Source organism: Heterocephalus glaber, unplaced genomic scaffold (genome assembly GCF_053883595.1).
Source record: "Heterocephalus glaber isolate CG9 unplaced genomic scaffold, H.glaber_assembly_v1.0 deba00000122, whole genome shotgun sequence".
Lineage (NCBI taxonomy): Eukaryota > Metazoa > Chordata > Mammalia > Rodentia > Bathyergidae > Heterocephalus > Heterocephalus glaber.
In genome coordinates, this window is record NW_028258138.1 from 82,412,153 (window position 1) to 82,432,930 (window position 20,778).

The 20,778-nt window shown below is 44.7% G+C and overlaps 1 protein-coding gene across 2 annotated transcripts; it reads left to right on the forward strand.

Annotated features, from left to right (window-relative positions):
* The first annotated feature begins 11 nt into the window (after positions 1-11).
* Arpp19 (cAMP regulated phosphoprotein 19) lies at positions 12-19,953 on the forward strand. Of its 2 annotated transcripts, none has more exons than XM_013074301.3 (3): positions 12-251; positions 11,033-11,155; positions 16,008-19,953. In XM_013074301.3, the coding sequence occupies exons 1-3, from the start codon at positions 207-209 to the stop codon at positions 16,176-16,178; spliced, it is 339 nt and encodes a 112-aa protein (XP_012929755.1). In that variant the 5' UTR covers positions 12-206; the 3' UTR covers positions 16,179-19,953. The 2 variants fall into 2 exon arrangements, with proteins under 2 accessions (XP_012929755.1, XP_012929757.1); XM_013074303.3 differs by lacking the exon at positions 12-251 and adding an exon at positions 10,803-10,962.
* Positions 19,954-20,778: the final 825 nt, after the last annotated feature.

Consider the following 20,778-nt stretch of genomic DNA (forward strand, 5'->3'; position numbering starts at 1 on the left):
GCGAGCGCGCGCAGCGACCTTTGAAGGGAAGAGGAAGTGCTCGGGCGTCGCGCGGCCGGAGGACGGGTTGGCGAGGTGGGGGCGCGGCGGAGGCCGCTGGGTCGCGGCATCGCAGGCAGCGGGCACTTTCGAGGCGGCAGCCTGGGGCGGGGAGGGGGCGGCCTCGGCCCCTGTCATCGCGACGCTTGGCCCGCAGTAGGAGCACCATGTCCGCGGAGGGCCCCGAGGCGGCGTCTGCCGAGGAGCAGAAGGTGAGGTGGCGGGAACGTGCCCGGGCGGGCGCGCAGGGTCCTCAGCCGTTCCCCAGGTGCCATGCGGGGCGCCCCGAGTCTGGCCCGGAGCCCGAGCGGCTCTGGACGTCGCTTGGCTCGGGAAGTTCGCGTTTCCGCCGAGCGGGTTCGGCCCCGGGGCCTCTTGGGCCCCCGCCCGCGTCTTATAGAGGTCCGCCCGCCGTGGGCCGGCGCGGAGCCGGGGCTCTGAGTCGGTCTCGTCGGACGCCGCTCGGGCCGGTGCTGCCCTGCTCTCTTGGGACCCGGGCAGGCCAGGGGACGGGAACGTCTGCGGCGTCTCGTCTCCCGAGTTGCGACGGACAGACCCAGGTTTTTCGTACAAACCCGACAGCGTCACCGCAAACAACAAACACCGCAGGCATCAGGCCCTAATCGGGAGAAGTTGGCCCAGTGTCCTAAACCCATTCCATATGTGCTAACTTTTCCTGACTCGGATGGTCCTGCTGTATTACTCGCTAAGTAACTGAAGAAACAACAACATAAATAATAGGCCAGGAATATTCTGGAGTATTCCAGTGAAAATTACTGGACATTTTTAACGTGTTGCAAAAAGATAGATGGGCTTTCGATGCCATATATCTTAAGAGTTGTAACCTTGCCGGGGATTTAGCTCAGTGTTCCACCTCCCCAAGGTGCCGAGTATATGGGAGCAACTGCTGAAGGCCAGGCCTTTTGGGAGTGTGGCGAGTTGTCTCCCCTAGGCCATGTGGTGACTCAGTTTCCTTTTTAAGAGTGAGCTCTGAGGGCACTTAACTCCCTAGAGTCACAGATAGTTTCCTTTTAAACCTAGCTCCATTCTTCTCTCCCCACCCTGGACAGTTAGGGTCGCCCGAGCCTGTGTCCATGGACACTCCAACCCACAGTCCTGTGACGCCGCTTAGAGACGAAAGGTGGGTCAGAGCCCCTGAGTGTGTGCGTGCTGTTCTCCACGGCGGCTAGCAGAAACAAAGCACTGAAAAGGTTCAGAAGCGACCCAGTGGGCCTGCAGCTCAGAATGGCCAGTGCGTTGGCTCTGGGGCAGGAAGAGGCGGTAGAACTGCAGACTGACCAAGGGTCAGTGTTGCTCCCTCAGCGCAGCCTGGCCTCAGGGTTTCTGTGCTGTGTCTGCCCCCAGGGCACCGGCACAGGCCCGCAGTGTCCTCTGAGCCTTGTGATGGAGCCTTGTCCAAGTGGGCTTCCGGACAGATGGCAGTGAGGAAAGAATGGGGTGGCCTGGCCCTGTGGTCTGAGAGCCTCAGCTTAGACACGGTTCAGAAAACCAAAGTGTGCGTGTGTATGTGCGCGTGCAGGTGCGTGATATTGCAGTCTGATTTTTTAAAGGATTTCAGTAGCAGGCTTTCTAGAGGTATAATATTCGTCACACTAAGTTAGATGTCTTGGAAAGGGTAACAGAACTGTCAGTTAAAATATTTCTGTCCGTTAAAGGGCTTTTGCGCCTGGTGGGAGAGGAAGAGAACTGCTGTTACCTGAATTACCTGTGCCTCACGGCCGTGGTTTAGTTCAAGACAGACCTGCTCCTTCTGCCGGGGTCTCCAGAGGCAGTGCTGGCCAGGTGTCAGGAGACGAGGTCGGCTGTGATCCACCTGGCTGGTGACCTCAGACAAGTCCTGGAGCGTCCTGAGGTCTGGGTTTGCCCTGCGCAGTGGGGCAGGTTTGTCTGCTGGATGTTGGTCACAGGATGGAGTTCAGCCTTCTCGGCCCAGCACTCAGAGCCTTTCACCATCTCCCGCTGGTCTCTTGAGTTGCTGCTGCTCCCCGCCCCCCCCTCCCCCTCCCCCCTCCCCCCTCCCCCTCCTCCCCTCCTCCCCTCCTCCCCCCCTCCCCCTCCTCCCCTCCTCCCCTCCTCCCCTCCTCCCCTCCTCCCGAGGTTCCCAAGCCAGGCTTCTTGGTGCTCCCTTTGTCCCTAGACAGAACCTTCTTGCCAAGCCCTTGTGTGCTGAAAGCCTGGAACCTGTGCATTCCCTGCAACCCTAGCACAGAGTGCTGGATAAAGCAGATGGTGCCAGCCAGTTAGGACTAAGTTTTGTTACATGGGACAGGAAAATGCAAATAGTAGTGGTTTAAATGAGATAGGAGAGATAGGGAGGTTGGCCCCAGGAGCCAGGGACCAAGCTCCTTTTGTTTTGCCCCTGCTGTGTTCCCAGCACATCCACCTCCTAGTTCACTGTGACTGCCTGAGCTACAGATATCTTATCCTTATCCAGCCAGTGAAAAGGTTGAAGGGGCCAAGGGATGTGTTCGCTCCCTTGGGGCAGAGACACTTCCATTTGAGCCAGAACTGAGTCACTTGGCCAGAGGTAGCTGCAAGGGAGTCTGGGGAATGTGGCCTTTAACTGGCCATATTACAGTTTCTAGTAAAAGCCATAGGGAAGAGGGAAGGATGAACCCTGATGTTCCTAAGGACACAAATCCCAACATAAGCTGATTGTGAGCAGTGCGTGACTCCTTATACCCGAGTGGTAACAGTGAATAGGTGTCCCCCTTTGATTCCGTATTTGGAAACCTTGCAGTTCACACGGGCAATTTCTGGGGCAGTTTTGATGGCCCCTTTGGTCCCAAGAAGACGCTACCAAGCCATCTGGCTCTGCTGAGCAGGAGCGGTGAGCAGAGTGCATTGGCTGGGCCATGCGTGCCGGGCGGCAGGAGGGAGCAGGAGCTGCTCAGGTTCCAACACCCTGCCCTTTGCCTCCCTGCTCTCATAGCCCATAGCCCACTAGCAGAATTTCCCAGGCTTTGATCCCTAATTCACAAAAATGCACCCTCTTAAATTAACACAAATGAATGGTGGGCCCCATGCAAGGTAGAGTAGACAGAGGAAGTTCCTCTGGGAAACATGTATTTGTAAAGCCGTGCCTTATTTACAGTGCTGTTCTTAAGTTTCTGGGTTGTGTTTGCCTGGACTTTTGTCACCAGAGCTCACTGTTCAGAGTCCTGATGGTGCTTCTCCACACTGCCCCACCGGAGGTATGGGCTTAGAAACCACTTGCCTAAGTAAACTGCTGCAGCCCGACCTCAGTTTCTGAAATGTAGCAGTGTATAGCAGTTTGCTTGGAGAATAAAATTTCAAAACAAGATTTGATTTTTTTCTGAGTCAAGATCACAACTATGTAGTTAGTCCAAGCTGTCCTCAAACTCTCAGGGACCCGCCAGCCTCAGCCTCCCGAGTGCTGGAATTGCAGCTGTAAGCTACCATGCCTGGCAATCCAGATTTGAATTTTTGAAAATTTCTTAGCTGGGGATTTAGCTCAGTGGCGCCAGAAAAAGAAAAACTTAAAAAATAGTTTCTTAGGTTTATCCTTTCCCCTTTGGAAAACAAATGGCTTTGTTTTCTATTTCACTCATTTCTGTTTTTATTTGCTCCATTTTCTTTGGGTTCCTTTCTTTCTCTATGTTTGGCTGAGTTGATATGATATTCAAACCTTTCTGTTTACTTGGTTCCCCTTAAAATTTTATTGTATGTTTTAACTAGACAAAATGTAAAATAAATATTGTAAACATCTAAATGATACAAGGTCACAGAACACTTGAACTCTAAAAATGCTATAATGTCATGTAATGTTTTGTTCTCTTTTGGGGGGGAGTAGGCAGTTTGCTGGGTACTGAACCCAGGGCCTCACATGGTACTTCTCAAATTGGATGCACAAGTTATTGGCATTTGAGTTGCTGGGTTTTTCTATTGTGTGTTTGGTTTTTGTTTTGGGTACTAGGGATTAAGTCCAGTGTCTTCATACTGAGCTACATCCCCGTCCCTTTTCTTGTTTTTTTATTTTTGAGGCAGGGTCTCACTCAGTCACTAAATTGCCCGAGCTGAGCTCAAATTTGTGATCCTCCTGCCTCAGCCTCCTAGAATGCTGGAATTCAGGTGTGCTCCACCATGCCTGGCTATATTATCTTTAATATAAGTCCTTACAGGACACTTCTGCAAGTTTTGATGCTTTTTTCTGTTATCGGGAAGTTCTAAGTATTTTTAATTCTCATGATTTCCTTATAACAATTAATAGTGTGTGTTTTCCAGTCGTTGGAGATTTGTTTGTCTGAGTTACTGGCTTTAACCTAGTGAATTGCCAGCACAGGGTGACAGTGGTTGGGACAACTTTACTGCCTAGTGTTGTGTCCCTTGGCTCACTGGGGCATGGTAGAGCAATGTGCACCCTCGTTGCTGCATGCAGAGTGAAAGCCCAGTGTGTCGCTTTTTCTGCTTTACCTTTTCCCATGGTAATAACTAAAGATGCGGAGGGTTTCACAGTGATGGGCCTGGCAGCTGGCCTGTGGTTCCGTACAGTAACCTGGGGCTGCTGTACGTACTAGGCATGAAGATTCAGATCTTTGCTTCTGTTACTGGCACAGACGCAAGCATTTCGTCTCTCCCACCTGCCCCTCTGCTCCCCGGCAGTCACTGAGCTGCATCTGGGCCCTCTGTGCCTTTTGTTTTGAGGGAGCATCTTTAAATTGCCCAGGCCGGCCACACACGAGTGTGCAACCCTCCTACCTCTGCCGCTCTCCGCTGGGACTACAGGTGTGCTGGGCTTCACTTCCCTGATCTTTATTGTAGCTTTATCCTCTTGGTTGCACCGCCCCCCCCTGGTTTTGTTACTGGGGATCGAACTCGGGTCCTTGCACTTGGGCAGCAGGTGGCGAAACCCCTGAGCTGAATCTCCGCCCCCTCCCCTTTTGAATTGATTATCTTTTTCCAGTTTATCACCACTGCTGCAGTAACTGGGAAGTGGTATATTTGTTAAATCTGTTCCTTGTGAGCTTTTATCCTGCCTCCTCCATGGAAGATCCTGTCGAAGAATGGCAGGGGCTTCCGCTCTGAGAAACCTCACAGCTACATTTCAGCTCCACTCAGGGAGGTGGTGCCAGGTGAACGGAAGGCTCCCCATGAGCATCCCCCAGTGAACCCTACTCACAAGGACGTCCGTGTGAGGTTGTTGACTTGTTTGCCAGTAGGCGCAGTACATACTAATTTCTTTGCTGTTTCCTGCTGTGTCTCTAACCTATTTAGGAATTTTTTTTGATGCCCAGAAACATGGTGTCATACTGTCTTCTGTGTCCTGTCTTCCACTTTTGATCATGACCACAGAGATCAGTTGCTCACTTTCTGAATTTTATTGGTCGGGGGAGGAGCAGAAACCTCGGGGCATGTTTCAGAGAAGAGATGACCTAGGGCAGCAGGCTGTTTGTTATCATTGAAAGCCCCAACGATCACCATTGGTAGCTGAGACTGTCCATCTTCAGAGGTGTGGGCGTGGTATTCACACTGCGAGGTGGCCCTTAGGTCCTGTTACTTCCCCCCACCTTTGGTGTCAAACACAACTGGAACATGGACCCCAGCTGGGAAGCTGCTCTCGGGGAGCTCAGGTCTTACTGTGTTGCTCAGGCTGGGCTCCAACTCTTGGACCCGAGTGGTCTCTGGCCTCAGCCTCCTGAGTAGCTGAACTGAGGTCACCGCTGTGCCCACACGAGTCAGTTCTAAGTGGCCTTTTTTTTTTGGTACTGAGGATCGAACTCAGGTCCTTGCGCTTACGCAGCAGGCAGTGAAACCACTGAGCTAAATCCTGGGCCCAGGTGCTGCTTATGTGTTGATGGTGAACTGCTTGAGTGTGACGGTGCTAGCTAGGAAATCAGCACCGAGGCCCCGAGGTCCCAGTGAGTTGCACAGAGCAGCTGTGCCACACCCTGGCCACCTTCCTACCCTGACCTGCTGCCTTAAATGTCCATTGTGTCTTCAGCTTCCAGTTGCCTTACATGGAGGTGGCTGGGATCTAGAGCTAAGCAGTCATCTGAGGCTGACAGCGCACCACAGACTCCCACAGGGAGGACAAGTGTCAGCGGAGGGGTGGCCTCCTTAGACTCTGGCTGATGAGGCAGCAGTTCGTGTGCTGAGGCTCTTAGGGTGAGCTCATGATGCCCAAAGATGGGTGAAAGTGGGAACAGTGGTTTATGTCACATACCTCATGTGACGTCTTTGGGGCATACCCTTTATATTAATCACTTTCTTGTTGCCATGACAAATACCCAACACTCACACCTTAAAAGAGGAGAGGTTTATTTTGGCTCCCAGTTTCTGTGGGTTCCGTCCATAGCCAGCCGGGTCCAAGGCAGGAAGGGCGCGGTAGAAGGGGGTGACAAGGACAGCTGCTCACTGTGTGGCCCCTCAGGGGCAGGCCACGAGAACACACCCTGCCGAGGCATACTCCTGGTGAGAGACTTTTGAGGAACAATTTCGGTCTAGACCAGTGACAGGGAACCTTTTCAAGCTTTCAGTAACAAAAAGCTGGCTGTGGCACACGTGCCATAGGTTTGCTCCATGGTCTAGACCTTAACATTAAACAGCAAGACTGGCAGTCACCTTGATCTGGAGTCTCTGACTGGCCGAGCGCATAGTTCAGTGTTGGGAGCATCCTGTGAGTGGGAGTTGTGACCACAGTGAAGAATCCAGAGATGCAGGAACCTGCAGTGTAAAATGGAAAGTCGGACGGCTGGGCAGAAAGGGAGGATGTAAGGTCCAGAGAGGCCGACGGGAAACTGTTTGACAGCTCCTCCCTTTTTCTCAAAACTCTTTGAGACAATACACAAGGGAGCTGTTAAAGATGAGGAAAGGTTCGACAATACATAAAGTGAATCAGTATTAAATGTGGATATAATTTTGAGAAAAATTTGAAAAAATAGTGTAAAGTTAATTTTATCAGTTCCTAGATAAAAGATTGTCTAAGAGCAGTTGGTTTGACATTGGTGGATTTAACATCCCTGCTTTTTTTTTTCAAACTTTTAAAAATTGTATCCCATTCACCCCCTTAGCCCCCTCCCCATGTAAAAAGGCTTTGTTTCCATTTTTTCCTTCTATTTTCACTTTTTTTTTCTTGTCCCTTCCTTTCTCTCTTCTTCCTCCCTGTTCCCTTTCCCATTTGAACACTTTCTTCACATTTCCCAATATCCATTATACATCTCAGTCCTTATTTTCACATTTAGTTTCTCACACCAAAGAAACAATGTAGTATTTAAACGTGTATGTCTGATTTATTTCACTTAAGAGTGTGGTCTCAAGGTGCATCCATTTAGCTATAAATGTCTGCAGCTCATCCTTTATGGCAGAGTAGTACTTCATTGTACATAAAAAAACCCCACATCTTCTGTATCCATTCATTGGTTGATGGGCATTTGGGCTGTTGTCAAGATTTAGCTATTACAAACTGTGTTGCTGTAAACATAGGTGTGCATATATCGCTGTAGTGTGATGCTTTTCATTCTTTCGTGAAGATACCAAGAAGAAGTATAGCTGGGTCAAATGGAACCTCTAGTTTTAGTTTTTGAGGAATCTCCACACTGATTTCCACAGTTGGTTGCACCAGTCTACACTCCCACCAGTGGTGGAAAAGGGTTCCTTTTTCCCCCACAGCCCTGCCAGCATTTGTTGTTGGTTGATTTCTTGATAGCAGCCATTCTTTATGGAGTGAGGTGGAATCTCAGTGTTGTTATAATTTGCATTTCACAAATGACCAAAGATGTTGAACATCTTATTTTTTCATATATTTATTTGCCATCTCTAAATCTACATCTGAGAAGTGTCTTTTCATTTCAGATGCCCATTTTTGCATTGCGTCTTTAAATTTGGGGGGGGGTCTGATTTTTTTTGAGTTCTTAATATATTCTAGATAATAGTCCTTTATCCGAATAGCTGGTAAAATTTTTTTCCCACTGTATGGGTTGTCTCTTCACTCTGTTGGTTTCTCTTGGTGTGCAAAAGCTTTTTAATAAGATGAGGTCCCAGTTGTTGATTCTTTGTAGTATTTCTTGTACAGTCTGCGATATACCCCAGCCTTCTAACAGCTTTTAATATTCTGTCCTTGTGTTGAATTTCTGGAATCTTGACTACTATATGCCTTTGGGAAGTTGTTTTTTTGATTTTTGTTTTTTGTTTTTGGATGACGGCTAATTGGAGTCCTATATGCCTCACTTTATTTGTATGTCAACTTCTTTTTCCCAGTTTGGGAATTTTTGTGCCATTACTTCTGAGAACAAGCTTTTAATGTCATTTGCGCTACCTCCTGCTTTTTCATTGACTCCAGTCAATCTTATATTATTCTTCTTTGCCTCATCTAGCAGCTTCTGGATTGATTTCTCATTGCCCCTTGCTATTTTTAAGAAATCTCTTTTCCTGATTGCTAACTGCAATCCTGTCTTCTGTATCTGATATTCTGTCCTCGCATTGGCTCATTCTGCTGCGTATATTTTCAGTGGAGTTTTTAATCTGGATATCTGTTTGAATCTGTTTCCTGGATCCCATTTCTTTTCTATGCTGGGCATTCATGGCTTCCATCATGTTCCTGAGTGCCTCTATTTTATTTTAATCTGTATCTTTCATTCCGGTCACCATCTCTGTAGTTGTCTGGGAAATTCTGCTTTGATTTTTGCTAGAGCCTGGTTCATCTGCTTTGTTACTTCTGCTGTTACCACTTCAGAGAGTCCAGGTGGGTGGCTTTCAAATTGTTCCACTTCATTGCCCCCAGGGTTTGCCTTTGGTGAGCTGAAGATCTGTGGGGGTTGCATCTTGTTTAAGTGTCTTCTCATTTTCTTTTTTTTAAGTTTGATTCCTGGGTTGATGCTTGTAAATTGCTTATGCTTTATTGCCAGTCTTCAGAACCCTTAGGAAATGACTACTCTGAAGCATCTTCCAGGTGTAGCTGGCTTTTGGGTTTTGAGTCTGTTGCGGGATCCTACCTCTTCAGTTTATTGGGGATGAGAAGTTTCTGCCTACTTGGCCCAGCTGCCAGTTCCTTGGCACTGGCCTATAGGTTTTGGTGTTTCGTTTTGTTTTGTTTTGTTTAAGACCGTTAGGCAATCTCAGTCTTGGTATACCAATTATGTCACCTTGGCTAAAGAAGTACAACTGTCAATAACAGTAGCATCAAATACAGCCCAGAAAATGACAAATTGTGGCCCTTAATATGGCTTTTTTTACCCATAGGGGAGAAGATTTAAAAGGGGTTAGGAGGTAAAAAACAGAAATAGAAGAAGGGAAAGAGATCAGAAGCAAGGCTGGAGGCAAACATTAGGAAACTGGTGAAGCAGGCAGGTGGGAAAGAAAAAAGGAAAAAAATAAAAACAAGAACAGAACAGACCAACAACAACAAAAAACTAGAAAGCTAAGCAAAATAAGAACTAGAAAGGAGGAAAAACAGAAAGAAAAAAGATAAAAATCCAAAAACTTTTAATTCAAGGTGTATCTCTGCTGTCACTATTAGGCAATGTGGGCAAACAGAGTCCAGAGCCAAACTGATTAATCCCACCAGGCTAGCTGCAGCTTCATGGTGGGGTTGTGGATAATCCCAGCCAGCCTGCCCCTTTAGTTCCTCTGAGGTTCAGGCCGGTTTCTGGCTGTGAGGCTGGAACCAGATTCCTTGAGCCTACAACAGCCTGTGTGTCTCCTGCTGCCTTAAACTCTGCTCCCTGACCTCCTGCTGACTTGAACTCCACATCGACACTGAGGCACCTGGAGCCACTCAATGGCGTCCACCCGCAGCTATTCTGAGTTCCAAGCTCAGTTGGGCCCTCTCCAAGATGGCTACTGGCCAGTCACCCTCTCCTGGATGAGGTCTGAACCCAGATAACCCACCAGCTGCTGCAGTCTGATTCGTCCACTGCTCTGTTGCACCTGTGCGTTTTTCTGTGGAAGCCTCTGGGGTCGTCAGTAGTCACTATGCTTCTGCAGTTCTGGCCCACTGTACCCTCGTGGAGAGTCTAGGCTCTGGGAGAGAGCACTGCTTGGTACTTTCCTCTTTATTAGTTTCTCTCTTCTCTCTCTGCAGGCTTCAGTTCTTGCCTCAGATCCTTCCCGGGGACCCTCTTCCCTCCTCTTCCTCGCGCTGCTATATTCTAATTTAAGGACACCAAATCTCCAGCATTCCTGCTTTTGATGGTTCATAAAGAACTGGGAGGGGTCAGGTGTGCGGAAAGGAGCCTGCCTGCTCCTTAGCCAGGAAGCCTCACTAGCCACCGGCCTGCCTGGTGTCCCAGTCTGTGTTGTGCTTCTCCATTCATGTTTCCTCCCTGGAAAAAAATACCCTCTAGCAGAATGTAGACTAGATCAAGACTCTGCTGAAGAGAAACAGGCTTAAGACACTGCCAGTTTTGTCGGAAAACAGATTTAGTACATTAAGAATGACACCTTTGTCATCTTAAATGTGGAAGAAAGTCATGCAGTGAAACAGGTAGATGTGTGGGGCTTGGTGGAGATGCTTACCTCCTTTGCAAATATTAATTTAGTCAGGAAAAATATGCTTGTAGGTAGGCTGCTGTTAATCTGTAATAAAGAATCTAAGGAACTTCGACATTATATGTAATTTTTGATAAACAGAACATCAGAAAGATCTTTTAGGTTTGAGCAGATAATTCTCCTAAATATAGATGAAGAGCTGAAGAGTTCCATAGAAGGTAACTAACTATAAATGTATTCTGCATGACTGGAAAGTAATGGCAGGCAAGACTTTGGAGCTGAGCTGTCTTGGTATTTTTATCCAGTGTGTGGGGTGTTACACATGCATCACAGCTATAATCGAGCTCTGACATGGAACATCTGAAAAACAAGACTGAGCCGTCTTAAGGGCTGCTATGCCTGTTGCTTAGGCAGAGTCTGTGTTACCTGGCATTCACAGCTCAAGTCAGAATCCAGGTATTGAAAGGTGAATTGTTTTTAAAACCTGAGTTGTAATAGAGAAGTAATTTCTTTAAAATTATTTCAGGAAATGGAAGATAAAGTGACCAGTCCAGAGAAGGCTGAAGAAGCAAAACTAAAAGCAAGGTATCCTCACCTGGGACAGAAGCCTGGAGGTTCCGATTTTTTAAGGAAACGCTTGCAGAAAGGGGTAAGCTGCTGTGTGCCAGCAGAGGCGGGAGGGTGTCTGTGTGTTTAGTTCTCTACTTACCATTTGTGTGTGTGTGATACTTTCTTTCATATTTTACACTATTCATACCATACCATACATACATATGGAAAGAATCTAGAATGCTAATGATTTGAGTTACAAATTATTTCCAGCGTGTACCATAGTGCTGATGGTATCCCAGAACCCATGTACCTAGCATCTAGTGTTGATATGCTGATATTTTGCCATGTTTACTTCAGTCTTGTCTTTGTAAGAAAATGAATGTAGATGTAGTGAAACTTACCCTGTGTTTGGCTTATATCCCCCTTTCTGCTTTTCTCCAAAGCAGTTGCTATTGAGAAGCTGGCGTTTAGCCTGCTGCCCGTAGTTTTAAACTTTTTCCTGTTTTAACAGTGATGACTACAACATCCAGAGACTGAAAATATTTTTTACTTGGATGAAATAATCACATATAAAAGCTCAGCATATCTCCTTTATCTAATGTGTTTTACAAATTCACTCCATTGCAACTTATAATTTTAGTAGTATAAATTGCTGAAAACTTTTTTTTTTTCAAAATCTTGCCTTTTGGTCAGGTAGAAACCATTATTTCTCAATGAAATGTGATCATGCTAGTGATCATGCTACTTTTCTCTTCTAACCCTTTCCTTTATTCTGTTTGAGAGAGAGAGAGGATTCCCTCATCAGTTTAAACACATTTGAATTACAGGTAGGGATCAGAACAAGGATGAAATAAATTTGGGAGGATGAGATGGCAAATCAGGTTTCTCCCTAAGTAAATACTACATATGCAAGCATCTGCTGCTTGCATACAGAGAACATGTCTGGGGGTTTTGGTGCCGTAGCCATATGGACTATTTTCCTGAATTAAGTTCCAAATAATATTGAATCAGGAGATAGAATGGTATTTTATACTCTTGCATGAAATAACACTCACAACTTTGAAATATTAAGTTAAGGAAACACACTGAATATATAAAAATATAAGATCCTTGTACCACGAAATATCCAGGGAGGAGATTATAACTGAAAAACAAGGAACTTTTAAATTTACAAAAAACGAATCTTTTTTTTTCAAAAAAAGAATCTTAAAGGATTTTTAACACAGGAACTATAATCAGTAAACATGGAGAAAGGGAGAAATAAGAAGTGTTTATCCTTGATAGAAATCAGTGAAACCTAAATTATATCGTATCACCATATCCATACAACTAAACTAGGAAAATATGTCAGTAGTCTCTCCTGATGGGGTAGAAATAGAGTGAAACCCATATGCTCTTTATTTTGTATAAACATTCAGAATCATTAGTCTTATTTTGGAAAGTAGTATCAATCAATGTTCATTAAAATGTTCACATATCTTGAATGAATAATATTACGGATTAATCAAAGGATATAATTCAATGTATCTTCAAGTTTGAAGCTTTTTCCTTGTAGCTGCAACTATAATTAGAAGTCTCTTCACTACTCGTCAGCAGAGAAATGTTTAAGTAAGTTATAATAAGCCCACCAAGTGGAGCACCTGTTGTCATCTCAAACCATGACTGTGAAGATTGTAATATAGGCACAAATGGAGAAAGCACTGAGACTGTTCATGTGGCAGCTCGCTATGTGCACGATGACCAAGTCCAGTTAGAAATCCTCCCAGGCACGTTCTAGTTGTGAGCTGCATTGGGTGTGGTCTCCCTGACTCGTGAATTGCTGTTTGGACCTGACCAGTACCATTAGTGTTAGGGGACTTTTCCATCTTCACCAAGGCTGTGGTAGACAGGCTTCCTGCCAGGGCCGGGACCATGGTCCTTGTCATTTTCCTCCACCTCCGACTGTGACTTTGTGTCTTCACATCAGAGTTTGCATGATTGTGTCTTAGGGTTGGTGCTCTAGTTGTAAATCACTGAATATGAAGAAAAGGACGGTGGATCAAATGATTACAGAAAATCTGAGAAGTAAGCTCTTGAGTGAGTCTGTATTGGGTGCCAGATGTCACTGAATACTTTTTGTGCCTATATATACTGTACTAGGGAAATGAAGCTGTTTGTTTTTAAGTCTGAAACACAAGGCTCTGGGTTTTGGTTTTCCTTTGTTACAGTAATAAGCAAGCTTGGAAATTAACATCTTCCAGTAGTGTCTTTATCGTGTTGAGGACTGGATAGGATTCTCTTAGGTCCGTTGGTGTTACTGTACTCAGCAGGGTGATGGGCTTATGTTATATAGTATTATTATTAGGCGCTCACAGCAAGGCTGAGCACACAGTGCCCCTGGAGACTGTCAGAGTGGGAGGGATTACAGAAGCAGCCTGGCCGTGTTTTTCTTTATTTGTGGAGTTTGTGAAGTCCCATGAAAAAAATTCACAAAATTTAGACATTGTTAAAGACAATGAGTGGTCACCCTTAGATTGTGTATGGACCCCAGTGTGAGAAAATAGTTAATTCACATAACTTTTTTAAAAAAATAAAGTAATGTTTTAACTGCCTGGGTTTTGGGAATTTTTGTTTTGTTCTGTTTGAACAAGAAAGTGTAACTTCTTTCCCTGACACTCTTGTGTTGTCGGTCTTTGCTGCTCTCTGTGGGGATTCACTGTCCTTTCTAGTAGTGTTCTTTTTTCAGGTTAGCACTAGCTGTCAAAGCACTGATTTTAGTTTTATCTCTACCCACACTCAGTAAATTTAATTTCTTTCTTCCAAGCAGAAGAGCCTAATCTTAAATGAGATTCTCTTCTGATGAACTTCTACTTCCTATAAAATAGTTGACATTAGAAGCCAATTTGGTTGCCCTGGGGGAAACCTGCCTAAAATTGCACGATGCATTATATTTCTCTCTGGTCTCTGGTGAGAAGTTTGCCAGGCTGTTTTCTTCTCCTCCCAGAGGTAGCTGAACTCAGAAGCAACTCTGTAGTATACAGTGTGTCAGAGTTCTGAGGGTTTTTTTCTGTGCCCGTTTAAAAATACTGGGCAGAAAGGAAGCTGGAGCGGGTCCGGACAGGCCTGGTCTGGGGCTCTTCAGTCCGTGGGTGTGACTCATGGAAAGCGCTTTCTAACTTCCGACCGTCTGGCTGTAGGCCAGATCTGACTTACCAGAAAGGAGGGCTGAGAGGCACTCAGCAGCCTCCCTGGCCGCGTGTCCCTGGCTCCTTCAGGCTGTCATTTCCCTCTTGTGCTGCTGTTGCCTTCTGCCAGGCCAGAACGGGGTCGGGGTGTGGTCCCTCTGCGGGGTACCCCAGCACCTTGTGTTCTTTTCTCTTTTTAAATTTTTGCTCACTTTTTATTGTATAATTGACAGTCATATATTTAAGGCATACCACATCATGTTTTGAGGTGAGTACACATTGTGAAGCGATTGCTAGTCACGCTAATTAACACACCCATCACCTCACACATGTAATTTGTTCCACTTAGAAAGGTAACAGCACAAATTAAAAAAATCTGTTAAAAAAGAAAAATGTTTCATCATCTCACTCCCAGAAACAAATTAAAACCATTAAGGGAACACCATTCCAGACAATTTCTTGTTATCTCTATATATTAATGCACTTTTTAAAATTAAAAATTGGCAATGCCATATGTATTGTTTTGTGACAGTGTAGTGGCCATCTTGTCATCTCAGTGACTCCATCTCAGCACCGTGACCTCAGCTCTGTCACTAGTAACTCTCCATCCCTTTTCTTCCCTCCCTTTGTCTAATGCTAGCCTCCCTTGTACTTTCCCGGCATCTTTTGTAGGTTCCACATAATAGGGAAAACATGCGGTATTGTCGGTGTTTATTTCACTTAGCATGAGGGTCACCAGTTCCATCCATTTTCCTGTATGTGAATGTGAGTCCATTTTTCTTTATTGCCAAACAGTGCTTCCTGTGTCAGCCATTCATCTGTGGATGGGCACCTAGGCTGGCTCCATATCTTTTGAGTTGTGTTGCAAAAAACAGGTGTACAGTTGTCCCTGTAGTATGCTGACTTCAATTCCTTCTGTTATAACCAAGGAGTGGTATAGTTAGATCAAACGGTGGCTTTATTTTTAGTTGGGTTTTTTCCATTTTTGTTAATCTTGTATTCTTAAGGTGGTGTTGTAATCGTTCCTTTATGTAACCACTGCCCATCCTTCTTTCTAGTTCTTACACAGTGCCTCAGTGTAGCAGGCACTCAGGCAAACTCATCCGCTTTTCACTCAAGAATTCATTAGATTAAGTATGTTAAGGTCAGTCTTGAGTTCTTGTCACAATTCGTGTATTAGTGATTTTTTTCCTTTCTCTGACTAAAATGTATATCAGTTTTACCTACTCAGTGTTTTTATGTGAAAAATGCAAATAGAGAACTGTGTCTTTTAAGCAGATTAATTTGTAGTGGGTTTATTTCTTCCATTGCTCTAGCGTTTATGTTTCTACTTTAATTTTTATTTGAACTGTCTTACTTTGAATAAATATGATTTAAATTCTTACAGAAAAGCTCATTCTAGCTGATAGAGTAGCAACGACTGAAATAATTGGGGGTGATTGCCACATCCTTAATGCAAAACGCTGAATTACATGTCTACTCTGGTGGTTTGTTAGTAGAAAGATTCAGGTTTTACTGAGTACATAACGTCTTATTCCAGGATAACTCGATGTCCATCTTGAAGGTCTTGGATTAGAACCTAAAAGGGGCTCTTCCTTGACTCCTCAGTTGTTAGCTTATGTTGGCACTCAGTACAGAGATGTGGTTGTTTTAACTGATTGTGTTCTTAAATTTGTTTAGGCAAACTCATTAGATATTGGCTGTGTGGGGTCACATCTGAATCTAAAATCAATCCAGGGTATACGAGAGCTTCCACACTAATCTGAGGTTTTTTTGTTTTTGTAGCAAAAATATTTTGATTCTGGGGATTACAACATGGCCAAGGCGAAGATGAAGAACAAGCAGCTGCCTACTGCGGCCCCAGAGAAGACCGAGGTCACTGGTGACCACATTCCCACGCCACAGGACCTTCCTCAGCGGAAGCCATCCCTTGTTACAAGCAAGCTGGCTGGCTGATTAAAAGAGCCGAACTGCATGAATCTTCTCATTCCCTTCCTTCCTCCTTAAGCTGTTCCTTACCCACTTTTTGCTTCCTTTTTTCATTCACAGTGTCATTCAAGACTGACAGCTTTGCAAGTAGCCGTAGTAAGTGCTGCCAGTGTAAGGGCATAGACATGTGTAGAGGTTCCGACTAGTTCACCAGTGCCCTGATGAGAAGGACATGTTGAGCAACACATGTCATCTACTTGAAAACAACTGTATATATCACCTCACCCCAGTGTAGGGCTGGTTCCAGCAAGTAGCAAGCAAGTTCTACAAGTTTGTTTTGGCTTTCCTTCCTTCATCTTAGTGATAGCTTTGTATGTTACTCCTGTTTAACATAATCTCCCTTGTATGATTTCTTCTTTATTTTCCTTTTGGATTTTATAAAACGGAAGTTTTAAGACCACAAATTAGAAGAAGGGTCACATAATCAAACACGGAGAGACGGGAACTCCAAAAGATTTGCGTGAACTTGAATGGCCTTAAACCTGTTTCAGCTTTAACAGTAGCATTTTACTTGGGCAATATTTGCCCTTCTGGTGTAACTTCTGTAACTCAGTGCTTACCAGCTGCCCCTGAAGGCCGCGTTCCTACTCAGTTCTTTGGCGTTAGTACACTCTCCTTGCAAGATGTGGATGAAGTATGCAGGTACATCAACTATTGGATTCACTTTTGTGCCATTTTTGTAAATACAGTAGTTTTGCACAACGTTTCATAAATATCTGCATTAATTTCACATATTAGAGAGTACATAATGTGTCAACCCTAAGCACAAAAGTTCCTACACAAAACTCTATCACTGCAGCTTTTGTGTAATGAGAGCAGTTTGCAGTCTTGGGCCGTAGAATGAAGCTTTTTGTTCCTCACATCCGTGACACTCGGTGGCCTTGTGCACATACGATATGTGGCTTAGGCATATCTTTGTCCTGTGCAGAACATTTCCTTTTGACTCTTGTGGAAGCTGCAGTTCATGTGATTTCTATGAACCTTTAAATGTAGACACGTTTTGCTTCCACACTATCCTTGGGCACATAGAATAAAAGGCTTCCATACTCTGCCTTCCACCCCTGCCCTCCCTGCACTGCCTTTTTCCTCTTCCTCTGCTCCTTTGACTCCCGGTCTTGGGCTGCTTGGTGGCTATGAAAGCCCCAGGCTCTGAACCCTTACTCTACATTTGCTGTGCTAAACGCTGTGTTTTGTGACACAGTAACGGTGTTTTCCTTCTAATTTCTCAGTTGTTAATTGATCACTCAATCCTGTATTATTACTAATACTTGACAATTGTTTAAATAAAAGGAACTTTATAATGAAACATAGCTGAGAAGACTGGCCCAGGAGTCTTTGTCAGGATGAACTGTAAATGATTTTAAGGACTTTGATGAGCTAAGAGAACTGTGACAATTAGGGTGACTCACATGACAGGGAAAACTGCCATTAAAGTATTTGGATGTTAGTGTCTGCGGGTGCCACTTTAATGAATGCCATTTTGATTTTGCTTTTGGTTGATCTAATTAGTGAGAGCCGTAAGTCATTGCTGGGACACACCAAGAGCTCCTCTTTGGAGCTGCAAGCCTGTGGCACATGGGGTTCGTTAGCCAGCGATGGTACCATTTGCTCTTCATCTCTCCCCTCCCCTCCCGGATCCAGGCATCCTGGCTGGGTCTTGGCACCCTTTGTGTACCCGCTTTCCTGTGCTCTCAGATCACACTGGCTGGCACCTGGGACCCAGTGCCTGCGCTTGCAGGCTGGGATCCCTGCCCACCCCTGGAGCAGAAAAGCAGTGAAGTCAATACTGTGCTCCTTTCTGATTCTAAGGGTCCATGATAGATAAACACATGTATCTGTAATGAGAACAAGTAGGTTATTCCCCAATGTGTATACCTATACAATTGATTTAAGAATTTTAAAATATCCCAAAGTCACATTTATTGTATCTAGTCTTTGGTTTTTACATGAACATTTGCAAGCTGTCACCATTAAATCCAAACCTCAGACAAGATGGCCAAAGAAACCGTGTTATTCCTGGCCATGAGAGGACTCCTGGGGTTCATGGCATCTGCTGGGGTTTTGCTTTGTAGAATACAATGCTAACATTTAACCTACCTCAAAACTTGTTGAGGATCTGTGAGATACTGAGTAAGTGCCCAAGAGTAAAGTATTGACTGTCTTTTTATTAAAGATAAATTTCCTCATTAAACCAATCTGCCTTCAGTAGTCATGTGCTTAAAATCTCAGGATTTTCCATTGAGAAACCCCTGTCAGTAAGGATTTGTAGGTGTGATCTCTTAGCCTCCATTACTGGTGCTTGGGATAGAGAAGTTTAAGATTTTTCTATTTTTTGTTCTGCCTCAAAGCTCAGTTTATTGAAGACATTTTTGCAAGCTCTTTGATCAATGCTTGAATGAAGATTTTGATGAGATAAACTTAATTGTCCATTTCTGTTTCTTCGAAGTTGTGGTTTGAGAAATGGCTAATTTAAATCATCGTCCTGTTTACCATAAGTTAAGGTTAGGCTAAAACTGAAGTTGGAGATGAATATTTCATGAAAAGTGGCTATCAAAGTCTGAAAGAAATTAGCGGTCTCATGTGCAGTGGCTCCAGCTTTGAACAGTACAGTTTTGAGAAGCATTTCATTCTTGACAACTGCATCTAGCTAAAACAACTGCAGTGCTTGGCAAGTTAGAATAGGACTGTTCGATGAATTTGATGGAGCATGTTTGTGGTTTACAAGTTGTTCAATAATCTTGTGCTGTTGACCTAAAAAATGTGTGTTAACCATTGATCAACACAGGCCCTCGAAGGCCTCTGCTTGTTACTACGTCTACTGTTAAAATTAGTTATTTTTACTTGATGTAACAAAAGTATACCTCTAAATATTTACTGATGCTTTCTACTAAATCAGACGTGTACTCTTACTTGATCCGAATACAGTGGTGTTTTATCCAAGCTAATGTGCTCTCTCTTCACACTGGGTTCCAAACTCGGTGTTTGGTGATGAGCAGGTCATCTGTGGCAGGAACATGTTGGGTGGTTACCAAAGCACGTCCCCGGCATTCAGACATTTCCTCCACTTTTCATATCCCTTCTGCTCTGTCGTTTTCCTCACTCCCCTCATCTGGCCTGCGTTTGAAGCCCACCATCAGCACTTACTACATGGTGTTTGGGGCTGATGAGTCACCCATCCTCAACACCCTTTCCAATGAGTCACGATTTAGGATGTAAGTCCTCCAAAGCATCATCCTGCTCTGAGTAACGACCAACGTGAGTCATTGTCCTGACTTAACTCAGCATGCACTGCCGGTCCTCCCTGTGTCTTGTCCCTGGTCCCCACACCTCCTAAAGTTGGATCAGAGGATTTGTGAGTGTTACTCTATGGATAAAAACACCCATTTGAACACTGTTTTACTAGTTTTAGCCTTTGAAGTAGGTAGGCCTGTAGGTTTTACTCTACAGATTACTTGTGGTCCTAGTAGCCATGAATGTATGTTTGTATTATTTATGGATTACATAAATAATCCAGAGGAACATCCTAAACCTTTAGTGTTACACCCTCCAAACTGTGACTGCATCTCTAGCATTCATTACGCAGTAGGATACTTTGCCTGTATGCAAAGGGCCAAGAGTAGATGCCTTTTCTGTTAAATGTGTGTGGAGTTGGCAGTTGATGCTAAAAATTGTTATACAGCCCTTCCAAAAAATATACTTGTGAAATATCCAAAAATAAATTGATCTACCTAATTTCTATTGATTTAAGTTGCAGTTTTGTCTTATTTAACGGTAATACTGTTTTCAGTATGTTTTCTGAAGTTCAGTTGCCACCATATGCAGAAAAAATTCAACTATTGTGTCAGATTTTAATTTTTTAAATGTGTTAATAAAATCCTAGCAACCTTACCTTTTATATTTGTAAAGGCTTTTAACTCAGGGATGGTAAAATGTTTGCAGCTTGTGAGCCCTGTTCATCCTACGTATAAAACTCCAGTGCAACAGTACTGGGTACAGAAAGATGAGTCGAACAGCTCACTTCCACCTTGAGAAACAAAATGCATGTGTGTAACTAAATGCAAGGTGGGAAAGATTGCGTTCCCAAAGAGCAGTGAAGTTCAAAAGCCTGGAGGAGTGAGTTCTCCCACCTAGAGTGCAAGAAGGCTGAGTGGGAACAGATGGAGGGGTTCCTCAGGGGGCTTTGAGAGCTGAGTTGCTGGAGGGTCAGTGGGAGAGAGGAGGCAGAGTGATTTACAGGGGAGTGTTGGTTTCAGAAAGGCAAGGACTGGGCAGATGGACCCATACAGGGAGGTTTGCTTGGAGAACGAGGTAGTAAAAGAATTCCTGGTTTTTCTTCCACCTGTTTGTTCCTGCAGTCCACTCAGGTGAGTGGTGCCACTGGGCTCACTGGGGGGCTTCCTAGTTACTCCCTCTTGGTGGAGGTGGTGTCTGTGGTTTCCTCTCTACTGCTGACACCTGGGCAAAAGCTGTTGCTATTTTTTTTTCCTAATAGCACTTTCCACCTCCTGCCCAGCCCACCTTAACTCCCACTGACCTTGCAGCAGCCACAGTGACCCCTCCAAGTATG